Raw genomic sequence first — 16,835 nt, 5'->3', positions numbered from 1 at the left:
GCACCCCTACAAAGAAATGCCACCCCACACCATTACTGACCCACTGCCAAATCGGTCATGCTGAAGGATGTTGCAGGCAGCAGATGGCTCTCCACGGCGTCTCCAGACTCTGTCACGTCTGTCACATGTGCTCAGTGTGAACCTGCTTTCATCTTTGAAGAGCACAGGGCGCCAGCAGCGAATTTGCCAATCTTCGTGTTCTGTGACAAATGCCAAGCATCCTGCACGGTCTTGGGCTGTGAGTACAACCCCCATCTGTGGACGGCGGGCACTCAGACCATCCTCATGGAGTAAGTTTCTAACCGTTTGTGCAGACACATGCACATTTGTGACCTGCTGGAGGTCATTTTGCAGGGCTTTGGCAGTGCTCCTCCTGTTCCTCCTTGCACAAAGGCTGAGGTAGCGATCCTGATGCTGGGTTGTTGCCCTCCTACGGCCCCCTCCATGTCTCCTGGTGGCGCCTTCAGCCTCTGGACACTACGCTGATAGACACAGCAAACCTTGAAAACCTTCTTGCCACAGCTCGCATTGATGTGCCATCCAGGTTGAGCTGCACTACCTGAGCCACTTGTGTGGGTTGTAGAGTCCCTCTCATGCTACCATGAGTGTGAAAGCACAACCAACATTCAAAAGTGATCAAAACATTAGCCAGAGAGCATTGGTACGGAGATGTGGTCTGTGGTCCCCACCTGCAGAACCACTCTTTTATTCAATGTGTCTTGATAATTGCCAATAATTTCCATTTGATGTCTATTCCATTTGCACAACAGCATGTGAAATTGATTGTCAAACAGTGTTGCTTCCTAAGTGGACAGTTTGATTTCACAGAAGTTTGATTTACTTGGAGTTAGATTGTTGTTTAAGTGTTCCCTTTATTTTTTGAGCAGTGTATATAAAATGACTTTACTGTATGCAGTCATTAGAAATAAATACAAAACCTGTAAAAATGGCTACAAGTAATCATGATCAAAATCAATCTTATCACAATAAAAAATCTAAAACATTTTTTAAAAAAAGTGGTCCTCATCCTTAATAAACACAGGTATATACATAGAATAAGATTACTCAGGGCTATACAACTCCAGGAAGAAGGATATTAACACTTAATCATAAATCAATGCACATATATCAGATAGGAGCCATAACTGCCTTTATTTTACCATCTATCATGGATAGTAGATTAGATTAGGCATATAAAATGTTAATAGCATCAAATCAAAAAATGTTATTAGCGGTACAAAGACAATATTGCAAAACAAGGTGCACAAGACTATTTCATATATTTACACAAGTCTGCCAGGATGGAAGTCACATACTGTATGCAGCTACAGTGGGGAAAATAAGTATTTTATAGACTGCCGATTTTGCAAGTTTTCCCACCTACACAGAATGGAGAGGTGTGTAATTTTTATCGTAGATACACTTAACCTGTGAGAGACAGAATCTAACAATAAAAAACAGAAAATCACATTGCGTGATTTAAATAATGATCTCATTGCATTAAATAAGTATTTGATCATCTACCAACCAGCAGGAATTCTGGCTCTCACAGCCTGCTAGTTTCCCTTCAAGAAGCCCTCCTACTCTGCACTCATTACCTGTATTAATTGCACCTGTTTGAACTATTACATGTATAAAAGACATCTGTCCACATACTCAATCACACTCCAACCTCTCCACCATGGCCAAGACCAAAGAGCGGTCCATAGACACCAGGGACTAAATTGTAGACCTGCACAAGGCTGGGATGGGCTACAGGAAAAAAGGCAAGCAGCTTGGCGAGAAGGCAACAACCGTTGGCGCAATTACTAGAAAAAGGATGCAACAAATCATGTATGTGTTTGCTACCCTTAGTTTATTACCGTATATACTTGTGTATAAGCCGAGATATTCAGCACATTTTTTTGTGCTGAAAATGCCCTCCTCGGCTTATACATGAGTCATTGTCTAGAAAGCCGGGGGGGGGGGGGGGGGGGGGGGGGGGGCGGAAGGGGTGTTTGGGGGGAGGGGAGGTTGAGCAAAAGAGCAGCGGCAGGAGCCAGCTAACAGAAGACATCACACTCACCCTCCTGGTGGCATCCCAGCGGCTCTTCCTGTGCTGAGCAGTCACGTGGTACCGCTCATTAAGCTAATGAATATGCACATGTCTCCACTCCCACAGGCGTGGAGTGCATATTCATTACCTCAATGAGCGGTACCACGTGACCGCTCAGCACAAGAGAGCTGTCGCGCTGGGACAACGGAGATGCAGCGACGGCACGAGGAGGGCGAGTAGGACATGCATACAACAGGGGGAGCCACACATAGCAGGACAGGACGGGGGAGCCACACACACCAGGACAGGACAGGGGGAGCCACACATAGCAGGACAGGACCGGGGGAGCCACACATAGCAGGACAAAACGGGAGATAATAGAAAAAATTGGGAGTCCGGCTCAACATGACTGGATTTTCCTTTTCAAAAGAGAATATGATGCATACAAAAGAAAAATTTACATGGTCGACATGACCCAGTCGACGCGTTTCGACTGCACTAAGCAGTCTTTTTTTTTTTTAATCAGATATTTATATTAAACCATCAAAATTGTGCATAAACAATAAAAGGAATAGTTTGTTTTCAGCAATATACAAATACACAATACTTTTTTTTGTTAGAAAACTTATTTAGTCCCAAACCAAACTCCCACCCCCCTTCCCCCCACCCACTAGAGACCTGTCAAGAGTCATCCCCCACTAAATTATCACATACAAAAGTACAAGAAGAGGAAGATGACTTGTCAAAAAAAATATTTCCATAGGGGCAAAAGGTCTTCAGGTCACATTGATTCGAGCCACGGGCTCCACAACCTGTCAAAGAGGTCCATCTTGTTCCTCCTAACGTAGATACTCTTCTCCAAAGCAATGATATGGTCCACTTGCTTCATAAAGTCTCTCCTTGTTGGTGGCTCTTCCCTAATCCAGAATTTGGCAATCAACTTTCGCGCAATAAATAACAGTCTAGCTATAACCGTTTTATACAGCTTATCAGTTATTACCTCCTCCACATAGCCCAAAACACAAACCAGAGGATCCCGAGGCACATTACAACTATATGCCAAACCCACTTTATTCAACACCACCACCCAAAAGGAGGACAGCCTGGGGCACTGCCACAACATATGAAGGATGCCCGCTTCGGACTGCGAGCATCTAGGGCATTCTGAATTAGGCCTTAATCCGGCTTTAAATAACATGTCTGGGGTTCTGTAAGCCCTATGAATGACAAATAATTGTGACAGCCTACCAGGCTCACTCATTGATATCTTGGGCACATAATCCAATACTGATTCCCATCGGTCATCATCAATCGCCCCCAGGTCAGCCTCCCATTTCGCCCTTGCTCTAATAGGGTGCTCCGCCAGAAAAGAAAATAGAAGGAATTCATATATTCCCGAAATCACCCCCTTCGTGCCTCCCCCTTCAAGGATAAAATCCAGCATAAGATCCACCTGGATTTCAACAGGCCCTCTCTTACACTGTGCCCGGTACGCATGAGAAAGACGACGGTATTGGTACATCTCAGACTCCGGGAGTAAAAATTCTTCCTGCAATATCTCAAAGTCTCTAATTCTACCCTGATATAAAATCTGGCCCATCCGAGAGATGCCTGCCTCCCTCCAAATATGAAATCCCTCCATCTGTCTAAACTCCTGTAGGACACAGTTGTTCCAAATGGGTGAAAATCTAGTGAGTGCCCGTACACCCCTAATTCCTTTAACTTTATCCCACACCTTGTGAATGAGCCTTACAGTGCAAAATTTAGAACCTTTCTCACGGAAATGTCCCCCCTCTAGGCCCTCACTCAACACCTTTGTCCCAATCAATGATCTCAGGCTGCAAGGTGCCCGCATCCCACCTGACCCCTCTCCCCATCCCTTGAAATGCTGACACTGTGAGGCCAAAAAATACAACCACGGATTGGGCAATGCCACCCCTCCCTCCGTCTTTGGTCTCTGTAGGGTTTCCTGTTTAAATCTGGGGCTCTTCCCACCCCAGATCAGCTCACCAAACAAAGATCTAATCCTCCGAAACCTATTCTGCGATATCCATATAGGGGAATTGTGCAACACATAGAGTAACTGCGGCATCACAATCATCTTTATCAGGTTTATCCTACCAATTACCGATAAGTGTAGCTTTTTCCACGCCTGGACCTTGGTACGTATCTTACGCAGAAGAGGTGCCAAATTCAGTTCCTCAAAGCTAGTCAGAGGGAGTGCGATCTGAATCCCCAAGTACTTAAATTTCTCAACTAGCCTCAACCTTGTGACAGAGTCCCCCCCATCACCGTCCCCACTATCCCCATCTATCAACATCATATTCGATTTGTCCCAATTGATCCTTAAGCCCGAATAACTCCCGAATTCCTCAATAATGGCCTCCGTCTTTACCAAGGTCCCCTCGGAATCCTCCAAGAAGAGCAGGATATCATCAGCGTATAACGCTACTTTTTCTTCCGCCTCCCCGTACATAAAACCCTTCACCTCCCGGGACCCTCTAATCTTTGCGGCAAGGGGTTCCACCGCCAAGGCGAAGAGCAGCGGGGACAGAGGGCAGCCCTGTCTAGTACCTCTAGATAAAGAGAAAGTCTCAGAGAGAGCGTCATTCACTCTAATTTTGGCCACCGGAGAAGAGTACAACAGCCGCACCCATGAGATAAATTTAGGTCCAAACCCCATTCGTTCCAGTACTGACCACAAATAACTCCACTCCACGCAATCAAAAGCCTTATGAGCGTCCAAGGATACCACAACCCGTTTGCCAACATTGTCAGAAGGGATTTGCAAATTTAAAAATAACCTTCTCAGATTAAGTGCCGTTGATTTATTGGGCATAAAGCCTGACTGATCCGGGTGAACCAGTCTGTCAATCACCCTAGATAACCTGTTTGCCAGAGCTTTTGCCAGTATCTTAATGTCAGCCGTCAAAAGTGAGATTGGTCTATAGGATTCTGGTAATTGTGGGTCCTTGTCGGCCTTAGGGATAACGACCACGATAGCCTCTCTCATTGAAACAGGTAACTCCCCTCTTTCCAATGACCTATTATACACCTCCGACAGTTTGGCCAACAAAGTTTCTTTCAATACCTTGTACATCTCAGCTGGAATACCATCCGCCCCCGGAGCCCTGCCCCCAGCAACCCCCGCCAAAGCGGCCCCCAATTCTTCCTCCTCAATCGGCTCCTCCAACAACTCACAGTCTTCTTTGCTCAACCTAGGCAGATCAATCCCCTCCAAGTAGCCCGTCATGTCCTCAGCCCCCCTGTCCACACTTGAAGTATATAGCTTATTGTAGAATTTCCTAAACACTTCCAAAATCTGCTCCCCCTGAGTAACCAATATTCCATCTTCCCTCCTAATGGAGTAGACATGAGAGGAGTCCCTCTGTGCAGACGCCACTACCGAAAGTAAATGCCCCACCTTTTCCCCCTCAATAGAAAGACGCTTTTTGAAAGGCCCGCGCACTAGGCAGTCTTACTCATGACTAAATGATAAAATAAGATTTCAATAAAAATGATTTGATTTAATAAGATATAAGATCACTGTCAATCTTCTACAGTCTGGGTCTCCATGCAGGATCTCACCTCGTGGGGTAAGGATGATTCTAAGAAAAGGTCAGGAATAATAATAATAATAATAATAATCTTTATTTATATAGCGCAACATATTCCGCAGCGCTTTACAGCTTAACAGTTTCAAACACAACAATCATAAGTAACAACGTTAGCAATACAATAATTAAAGCAAAATAAGATGACCCTGCTCGTGAGAGCTTACAATCTACAATGAGGTGGGGGAGATACAAAGTACAGGAGCTCATTTACAATGATGTATTTACAATGATGGTCCAGCCATCTTCAGGGAGTGGGGGATAGATGGAGATAGTGAATGGGCTACACACACAAACATAAAATGACTGATTAGTGAACGTGATCGGCCACTCTGGAATCAGCCCAGAACTACACAGGAGGAGCGGGTCAATAACCTGAAGAGAACTGGGACTCAAATATTACCGTTAGTAACACACTACGCTATCATAGATTAAAATTCTTAGAGAATCCTAGGTCCCCCTGCTCACGCCAGCACATGTCCAGGACTTTTTGAAGTATGGCAATGACCATCTGTATGGTCCAAAGGAAGCAACGGAGAAGTGTTATGGCTGGCAATCAGGCAACACAGCGTGCAGTAATCAGCACACATACAGAGATCTGGCAATAACCAAAAACAATAGGACGAGCTCTGAGACGTGGAATCTCTGTAGACTGCAGTACCTGATCTATCCTCACACAACTATAAGCAGCAGTGGATTGCGCCTATCACTACCTATGCAACTCGGCACTGCCTGAGGAGCTGACTAGCCTGAAGATAGAAATACAAGCCTGACTTACCTCAGAGAAATACCCCAAAGGAATAGGCAGCCCCCCACATATAATGACTGTTAGCAAGATGAAAAGACAAACGTAGGAATGAAATAGATTCAGCAAAGTGAGGCCCGATATTCTAGACAGAGCGAGGATAGCAAAGAGAACTATGCAGTCTACAAAAAACCCTAAAACGAAAACCACGCAAAGGGGCAAAAAGACCCACCGTGCCGAACTAACAGCACGGCGGTGCACCCCTTTGCTTCTCAGAGCTTCCAGCAAAAGATAATAGCAAGCTGGACAGAAAAAACAGAAAACAAACTAGAAGCACTTATCTAGCAGAGCAGCAGGCCCAAGGAAAGATGCAGTAGCTCAGATCCAACACTGGAACATTGACAAGGAGCAAGGAAGACAGACTCAGGTGGAGCTAAATAGCAAGGCAGCCAACGAGCTCACCAAAACACCTGAGGGAGGAAGCCCAGAGACTGCAATACCACTTGTGACCACAGAAGTGAACTCAGCCACAGAATTCACAACAGTACCCCCCCCTTGAGGAGGGGTCACCGAACCCTCACCAGAACCCCCAGGCCGACCAGGATGAGCCACATGAAAGGCACGAACAAGATCTGGGGCATGGACATCAGAGGCAAAAACCCAGGAATTATCTTCCTGAGCATAACCCTTCCATTTGACCAGATACTGGAGTTTCCGTCTAGAGACACGAGAATCCAAAATCTTCTCCACAATATACTCCAATTCCCCCTCCACCAAAACAGGGGCAGGAGGCTCCACAGATGGAACCATAGGTGCCACGTATCTCCTCAACAACGACCTATGGAATACATTATGTATGGAAAAGGAGTCTGGGAGGGTCAGACGGAAAGACACCGGATTGAGAATCTCAGAAATCCTATACGGACCAATAAAACGAGGTTTAAATTTAGGAGAGGAAACCTTCATAGGAATATGACGAGAAGATAACCAAACCAGATCCCCAACACGAAGTCGGGGTCCCACACGGCGTCTGCGATTAGCGAAAAGCTGAGCCTTCTCCTGGGACAAGGTCAAATTGTCCACTACCTGAGTCCAGATCTGCTGCAACCTGTCCACCACAGAATCCACACCAGGACAGTCCGAAGACGCAACCTGTCCTGAAGAGAAACGAGGATGGAACCCAGAATTGCAGAAAAATGGAGAGACCAAGGTAGCCGAGCTGGCCCGATTATTAAGGGCGAACTCAGCCAACGGCAAAAATGACACCCAATCATCCTGGTCAGCGGAAACAAAACATCTCAGATATGTTTCCAAGGTCTGATTGGTTCGTTCGGTCTGGCCATTAGTCTGAGGATGGAAGGCCGAGGAGAAAGATAGGTCAATGCCCATCCTACCACAAAAGGCTCGCCAGAACCTCGAGACAAACTGGGAACCTCTGTCAGAAACAATATTCTCAGGAATGCCATGTAAACGAACCACATGCTGGAAGAACAAAGGTACCAAATCAGAGGAGGAAGGCAATTTAACCAAGGGCACCAGATGGACCATTTTAGAAAAGCGATCACAGACCACCCAAATGACCGACATTTTTTGAGAAACGGGAAGGTCAGAAATGAAATCCATCGAAATATGTGTCCAAGGCCTCTTCGGGACCGGCAAGGGCAAAAGCAACCCACTGGCACGTGAACAGCAGGGCTTAGCCCTAGCACAAATTCCACAGGACTGCACAAAAGCACGCACATCCCGTGACAGAGACGGCCACCAGAAGGATCTAGCAACCAACTCCCTGGTACCAAAGATTCCTGGATGACCGGCCAGCACCGAACAATGAAGTTCAGAGATAACTTTACTAGTCCACCTATCAGGGACGAACAGTTTCTCGGCCGGACAACGATCAGGTTTATTAGCCTGAAATTTCTGCAACACTCTCCGCAAATCAGGGGAGATGGCAGACAGAATGACTCCTTCCTTGAGGATACTCGCCGGCTCAGATAACCCCGGAGAGTCGGGCACAAAACTCCTAGACAGAGCATCCGCCTTCACATTTTTAGAGCCCGGAAGGTATGAAATCACAAAATCAAAACGAGCAAAAAATAACGACCAACGGGCCTGTCTAGGATTCAAGCGCTTGGCAGACTCAAGATAAGTAAGGTTCTTATGATCAGTCAAAACCACCACGCGATGCTTAGCACCCTCAAGCCAATGACGCCACTCCTCGAATGCCCACTTCATGGCCAGCAACTCTCGGTTGCCCACATCATAATTACGCTCAGCAGCAGAAAATTTCCTGGAAAAGAAAGCACATGGTTTGAACACTGAGCAACCAGAACCTCTCTGTGACAAAACCGCCCCTGCACCAATCTCAGAAGCATCAACCTCGACCTGGAACGGAAGAGAAACATCAGGTTGACACAACACAGGGGCACAGCAAAAACGACGCTTCAACTCCTGAAAAGCTTCCACGGCAGCAGAAGACCAATTAACCAAATCAGCACCCTTCTTGGTCAAATCGGTCAATGGTCTGGCAATGCTAGAAAAATTACAGATGAAGCGACGATAAAAATTAGCAAAGCCCAGGAATTTCTGCAGACTTTTTAGAGATGTCGGCTGAGTCCAATCCTGGATGGCCTGAACCTTAACCGGATCCATCTCGATAGTAGAAGGGGAAAAGATGAACCCCAAAAATGAAACTTTCTGCACACCGAAGAGACACTTTGATCCCTTCACGAACAAGGAATTAGCACGCAGTACCTGGAAAACCATTCTGACTTGCTTCACATGAGACTCCCAATCATCTGAGAAGATCAAAATGTCATCCAAGTAAACAATCAAGAATTTATCCAGATACTCACGGAAAATGTCATGCATAAAAGACTGAAAAACAGATGGAGCATTGGCAAGTCCGAACGGCATCACCAGATACTCAAAATGACCCTCGGGCGTATTAAATGCCGTTTTCCATTCATCTCCCTGCCTGATTCTCACCAGATTATACGCACCACGAAGATCAATCTTAGTAAACCAACTAGCCCCCTTAATCCGAGCAAACAAGTCAGAAATCAATGGCAAGGGATACTGAAACTTAACAGTGATCTTATTAAGAAGGTGGTAATCAATACACGGTCTTAGCGAACCATCCTTCTTGGCTACAAAAAAGAACCCTGCTCCCAATGGTGACGACGATGGGCGAATATGTCCCTTCTCCAGGGACTCCTTCACATAACTGCGCATAGAGGTGTGTTCAGGTACGGACAAATTAAATAAACGACCCTTAGGGAATTTACTACCAGGAATCAAATCGATAGCACAATCACAATTCCTATGCGGAGGTAGGGCATCAGACTTGGACTCTTCAAATACATCCTGAAAGTCCGACAAGAACTCTGGGATGTCAGAAGGAATGGATGACGAAATAGACAAAAATGGAACATCACCATGTACTCCCTGACAACCCCAGCTGGTTACCGACATAGAGTTCCAATCCAATACTGGATTATGGGTTTGTAGCCATGGCAACCCCAACACGACCACATCATGCAAATTATGCAGTACCAGAAAGCGAATAACTTCCTGATGTGCAGGAGCCATGCACATGGTCAGCTGGGCCCAGTACTGAGGCTTATTCTTGGCCAAAGGTGTAGCATCAATTCCTCTCAACGGAATAGGACACCGCAAAGGCTCCAAGAAAAATCCACAACGTTTAGCATAATCCAAATCCATCAGATTCAGGGCAGCGCCTGAATCCACAAACGCCATGACAGAATACGATGACAAAGAGCACATTAAGGTAATGGACAAAAGGAATTTGGACTGTACAGTACCAATAACGGCAGAGCTATCGAACCGCCTAGTGCGTTTAGGACAATTAGAAATAGCATGAGTAGAATCACCACAATAGAAACACAGTCTGTTCAGACGTCTGTGTTCTTGCCGTTCTACTTTAGTCATAGTCCTGTCGCACTGCATAGGCTCAGGTTTACTCTCAGACAATACCGCCAGATGGTGCAGAGATTTACGCTCGCGCAAGCGACGACCGATCTGAATGGCCAAGGACATAGACTCATTCAAACCAGCAGGCATAGGAAATCCCACCATTACATCCTTAAGAGCTTCAGAGAGACCCTTTCTGAACAAAGCCGCTAGTGCAGATTCATTCCACAGAGTGAGTACTGACCACTTCCTAAATTTCTGACAATATACTTCTACATCATCCTGACCCTGGCATAAAGCCAGCAGATTTTTCTCAGCTTGATCCACTGAATTAGGCTCATCGTAAAGCAATCCCAGCGCCTGGAAAAATGCATCAACATTACTCAATGCAGAATCTCCTGGTGCAAGAGAAAACGCCCAGTCCTGTGGGTCGCCGCGCAAAAAAGAAATAATAATCAAAACCTGTTGAATAGGATTACCAGAAGAATGAGGTTTCAAGGCCAAAAATAGCTTACAATTATTTCTGAAGCTCAGGAACTTAGTTCTGTCACCAAAAAACAAATCAGGAATCGGAATTCTTGGTTCTAGCATCGATTTCTGATCAATAGTATCTTGAATCTTTTGTACATTTACAACGAGATTATCCATTGAGGAGCACAGAGCCTGAATATCCATGTCCACAGCTGTGTCCTGAAGCACTCTAATGTCTAGGGGAAAAAAAAGACTGAAGACAGAGCTAAGAAAAAAAAATGATGTCAGGATTTCTTTTTTCCCTCTATTGGGAATCATTGGTGGGCTCCTTGTACTGTTATGGCTGGCAATCAGGCAACACAGCGTGCAGTAATCAGCGCACATACAGAGATCTGGCAATAACCAAAAACAATAGGACGAGCTCTGAGACGTGGAATCTCTGTAGACTGCAGTACCTGATCTATCCTCACACAACTATAAGCAGCAGTGGATTGCGCCTATCACTACCTATGCAACTCGGCACTGCCTGAGGAGCTGACTAGCGTGAAGATAGAAATACAAGCCTGACTTACCTCAGAGAAATACCCCAAAGGAATAGGCAGCCCCCCACATATAATGACTGTTAGCAAGATGAAAAGACAAACGTAGGAATGAAATAGATTCAGCAAAGTGAGGCCCGATATTCTAGACAGAGCGAGGATAGCAAAGAGAACTATGCAGTCTACAAAAAACCCTAAAACGAAAACCACGCAAAGGGGCAAAAAGACCCACCGTGCCGAACTAACAGCACGGCGGTGCACCCCTTTGCTTCTCAGAGCTTCCAGCAAAAGATAATAGCAAGCTGGACAGAAAAAACAGAAAACAAACTAGAAGCACTTATCTAGCAGAGCAGCAGGCCCAAGGAAAGATGCAGTAGCTCAGATCCAACACTGGAACATTGACAAGGAGCAAGGAAGACAGACTCAGGTGGAGCTAAATAGCAAGGCAGCCAACGAGCTCACCAAAACACCTGAGGGAGGAAGCCCAGAGACTGCAATACCACTTGTGACCACAGAAGTGAACTCAGCCACAGAATTCACAACAGAGAAGGTCATCTGGTCAGATGACACCAAAATAGAATTCTTTGGCATCAATGCCATGTTTGGAGGAAGAAGGATGAGTACAACCAAAAGAACACCATCCCAACCATGAAGCATGTTGGGGGAAACATCATACTTTGGGTTTGCTTTTTTGCAAAGGGGACTTAATGACTGCACCATATTGAAGGGAGGGTGGATGGGGTCATGTATTATGAGATTTTGGCCAACAACCTCCCTCAGCAAGAGCCGTGAAGATTGGTCATGGCTGGGTCTATGGAGTGGCTCTGTAAGAAGCATTTCAAGCTCCTGGAGTGGTCCTGCCAGTCTCGAGACCTGAAGCCAATATAAAATCTTTGGAGGGAGCTGAAACTCAATGTTGCCCAGCGACAGCCCCGAAACCTGAAAGATCTGGAAAAGATCTGTATGGAGGAATGGGCCAAAATCCCTGCTGCAGTGTATGCAAACTTGGTCAAGGACTACAGGAAATGTCTGACCTCTGTAATTGCAAACAAAGGCTTCTTTACCAAATATGAAGATCTGTTTTTCTATTGTATCAAATACTTATTTCAAGCAATAAAATGCTAATTACGTAAAAATTACACAATGTGATTTTCTGGATTTTTTTTTTTAAACATTCGGTCTCTCACAGCTGAAGTGTATCTACAATAAAAAATATGGACTTCTATTCTTTGTAGGTCAGAAAACTTGCAAAATCGGCAGAGTATCAAATACTTATTTTCCCCACTGTATGACACTGAAATATCACTTTAAACTGTGGTAAATGGTTAGGTAAACAGCCTGATGTTTAAGTCAAGTGAATCGTGCACATTAGATTAGGTATATAGAACGCTGACTTTATCATCTGACATGTGCATTAATTTATGATTAAGTGTTAATATCTTTCTTCCTGGGGCTGCACAGCCATGACTAATCTTAATAAATACAGGTATAGCCATAGAATTAATCAGGATGAGAGAAGCGCTTTTTTATATTTTTACATTATTTTGTCATGATGTATATTATAATAAAGATAGACTTTGATGATAATTTGTTTTCTTATACTGTGAACAGACTTCAACAAAAAAAAAAAATAGCTGGAAAGAAACTGCACTTTTTCGATGGTTTAAGGCCATGTTCACACAGTGCGTTTTTTACTGCGGAACAGCCGCGATTTTGCCGCTGCGACTCCGCAGCTGTTTTCCATGCAGGGTACAGTACACTGTACCCTATGGAAAACAGGAACCACTGTGCACATGATGCGGGAATCGGGAAAAAAAGCCGCGCTGAATAGCTGCGGTAAAAAAGAAGTACCATGTCACTTCTTTTTGCAAAACTGCAGCGGTTCTGCACCCATTGACCTCCATTGTGAGGTCAAACCCGCAGTAAAACCTGCAGATGAAAAATATATCTGCGGGTTTTACTGCGGTTTGTGGTGCAGAACCGCTGCAGTGTGGCTGCCCCCCGTGCCCCAATCCCACGCCCCCATGCTCTGATGCCACCCCCCCCCCCCCTCGTGCTCCGACGCCCTCCCCCTCCCCCCCCGTGCCCTCATCTCCCCCCCTTATACTTACCCGGCCTCCCGGTGTCCGTCCGTCTTCTCCCTGGGCGCCGCCATCTTCCAAAATGGCGGGCGCATGCGCAGTGCTCCCGCCGAATCGTTCCAAAGTGCATTTTGATCACTGAGATATAACCTATCTCAGTGATCAAAATAAAAAAAAATAGTAAATGACCCCCCCCCCCCTTTGTCACCCCCATAGGTAGGGACAATAAAAAAATAAAGAATTTTTTTTTTTTTTCCACTAAGGTTAGAATAGGGTTAGGGTTAGGGTTAGGGGTAGGGCTAGGGGTAGGGTTAGGGTATTTTCAGCCATTTTAACCCTAAAAAACTCCCTAGAAAACACACAGACTCTGCATAGAAAATTGCATAAAAAAACGCACTAAAAAACGCATCAAAAAACGCACCAAAAAAAGGACCTGCGTTTTCTGCCAAGAGCTGCGGTTTTTAGTGCAGAAAAAAAAGGATGGAAATCAGGAACGTGTGACATGGCCTAATACTCCCTTGATTGCACCTACCTCGACTGTCATCGATTCCTACAGACAACTTTTTGCAGAAAATGTTATTTTTTAGCTTTATAGAAAATTCTGCAACTATTTCACTATACCATGTGTGCAACACAAAAAAATGGGATATACAGAGAAGACTTCATGACTTTCTTACCGTGCAACTACTAAAAACTGATCTATCTGTTTATCCGTAAGAGGGTTGCTTGCCTCCCAAACTTTTGTCTCAAGGAAAGCTTGGTCTCTACCATCTTCTACTCCTGCAGAAAATAAAAGAATGCACAAAAATCAAGAAAAGAAAAAACTAAAAAAAAAAAAAAAAAAAAAAAAAGCACAAATCATCTCTTACCATAGAGCTGTTTTCACAAGTAGAGTAAATGTTGCATTTTTTTCTGCTGCATTTTTTATGTGCACGAAAATCCACAATAACAATTTTCTGACTGTTTAGTTATTGCTGCGTTTACCCTTTTATTTGATGCAGATTTGAAACAGTGTTTTTTTTTTTATAATACAGAAAGTCTTTGATTCTGCATTTAAAAATGCAACTGTATTTTTATATGTGTTTTTTCATGCTACCCATAGATGTCTATGTAGAGAAAAGTGCACCAAAAAAATAAAAAACAACAACACATAGTTCAGTAGTCTTTAGACGCATAGTGGGTAGGGGTTATCTTGAAATTACATCCACTTTGCCTCAAGTTAAATGCAGCAAAGCGCTCAGGATGTTATCATCTATCCTGCGGATAGACAGTAACTTGATAAAAATAGGATTAAGCCGCTAAAGAGAACATGTCACTTGTTCAAAAATTGAGCTGAACCTTTGTAAAATCCCTGAGCTCCCCCGATTCTGCAGCTTTTGTCCGTTTTGTGCTGTGTCGCTCCATTACAAAGATATTCACATTTGTTGCTTTTGGAGCACAGTATGTGAAATCTCTGCTTGTAGTGCCACCGGGCGTTTCTTCAGAGTCTTCTCTGGGGGTGTGCGCTTTCGCCTCTCCTTCCCAGACACTGCCAATCACTGCACAGCAGATCTAGCACTCAGATGCTGTGATTGCTAGCATCTGAGAGGGAGGGATAAAAGAACACGCACGGTGGCGCAGTGGTTAGCACAGCAGCCTTGCAGAGCTGGAGTCCTGGGTTCTAATCCCACTCAGGACAACAGCTGCAAAGAGTTTGTATGTTCTCTCCGTGTTTGCGTGGGTTTCCTCCGGGTACTCCAGTTTCCTCCCACATTCCAAAGACATACTCATAGGGAATTTAGATTGTGAGCCCCATTGGGGACAGCGATGATAATGTGTGCAAACTGTAAAGCGCTGCGGAATATGTTAGCGCTATATAAAAATAAAAGATTATTAAATAAAAGATTATTATTAACACGCCTCCAGAGAAGACTATGAAAAAAATAAATAAATCAAACACGGACTGCAAGAGGAGATTTCAAACACTGCACTCAAGAAGAAACAAATGTGAATATTTCTAAAAAGGAGTGACGCATAGTAAAATGGAAAAGTGCATGAAAATCAGAGGAGCTCAGGGATATCTACAAGGTGCTTAAATCAAGTTTTTTGCAAAAGGGGCAGGTCCTCACGAAGTACAATTTAACTTCTTGAAACAGAATTCATTTGTATTTCATCAAGACCATTATAAATCCCCATAAAACAATGAGATAACTTGATTTTAGGTCAGTGGGCAGAGCTGTAACAAGCTTGCTTAAATCATCATTTCTGCCACTTATCAGATCCAAACCAATATCTATGACCATGTAAAACAAGTTGTAAAACTAGGCGAGATGTAAAATATCCTGTCTGCTGAATTCCCTAATTAATTATTGTCGGGTACATCAACATGTATATGGCCACTGAATAAACACCGGCTACATTAAACATTAGAAACCAGAGAGTGCAACATACAGTCATGGCCAAAAGTATTGACACCCCTGCAATTCTGTCAGATAATACTCATTTTCTTCTTGAAAATGATTGCAAACACAAATTATTTGGTATTATTATCTTCATTTAATTTGTCTTAAATGAAAAAACACAAAAAGAATTGTCCTAAAGCCAAATTGGATATAATTCCACACCAAACATAAATAAAGGGGGTGGACAAAAGTATTGGCACTGTTCGAAAAATCATGTGATGCTTCTCTAATTTGTTACAGGAAAGAAATATAATTTCTAATTTGTGTAATTAACAGCACCTGTAACTTACCTGTGGCACCTAACAGGTGTTGGCAATAACTAAATCACACTTGCAGCCAGTTGACATGGATTAAAGTTGACTCAACCTCTGTCCTGTGTCCTTGTGTGTACCACATTGAGCATGGAGAAAAGAAAGAAGACCAAAGAACTGTCTGAGGACTTGAGAAACCAAATTGTGAGGAAGCATGAGCAATCTCAAGGCTACAAGTCCATCTCCAAAGACCTGAATTTTCCTGTGTCTAGCGTGCGCAGTGTCATCAAGAAATTTAAAGCCCATGGCACTGTGGCTAACCTCCCTAGATGTGGATGGAAAAGAAAAATTGACAAGAGATTTCAACGCAAGATTGTGCGGATGTTGGATAAAGAACCTCGACTAACATCCAAACAAGTTCAAGCTACCCTGCAGTCCGAGGGTATAACAGTGTCAACCCGTACTATCCGTCGGCATCTGAATGAAAAGGGACTGTATGGTAGGAGACCCAGGAAGACCCCACTTCTTACCCCGAGACAATAAAAATGCCAGGCTGGAGTTTGCCAAAACTTACCTGAAAAAAGCCTAAAACGTTTTGGAAGAATGTTCTCTGGTCAGATGAGACAAAAGTAGAGCTTTTTGGGCAAAGGCATCAGCATAGAGTTTACAGGAGAAAAAAAAGAGGCATTCAAAGAAAAGAACACGGTCCCTACAGTCAGACATGGCGG

The 16,835-nt window shown here is 44.2% G+C and overlaps 1 protein-coding gene across 14 annotated transcripts in view; it reads right to left on the bottom strand.

Annotated features, from left to right (window-relative positions):
• Positions 1-16,835, bottom strand: part of MTA1 (metastasis associated 1) — a 168,355-nt gene that overhangs the window by 80,475 nt on the left and 71,045 nt on the right. For all 14 annotated transcript variants that reach the window (XM_069729208.1, XM_069729198.1, XM_069729118.1 and 11 more), the window contains one exon: positions 14,093-14,195. In XM_069729208.1, coding sequence (XP_069585309.1) covers positions 14,093-14,195 — 103 coding nt within the window. The remainder of the gene's footprint in view (positions 1-14,092; positions 14,196-16,835) is intronic.

Source organism: Ranitomeya imitator, chromosome 1, assembly GCF_032444005.1.
Source record: "Ranitomeya imitator isolate aRanImi1 chromosome 1, aRanImi1.pri, whole genome shotgun sequence".
In the NCBI taxonomy this organism is placed as follows: Eukaryota; Metazoa; Chordata; class Amphibia; order Anura; family Dendrobatidae; genus Ranitomeya; species Ranitomeya imitator.
Note: the sequence above shows the minus strand (reverse complement) of the source record. Positions and strands in the feature narration are given on the sequence as shown.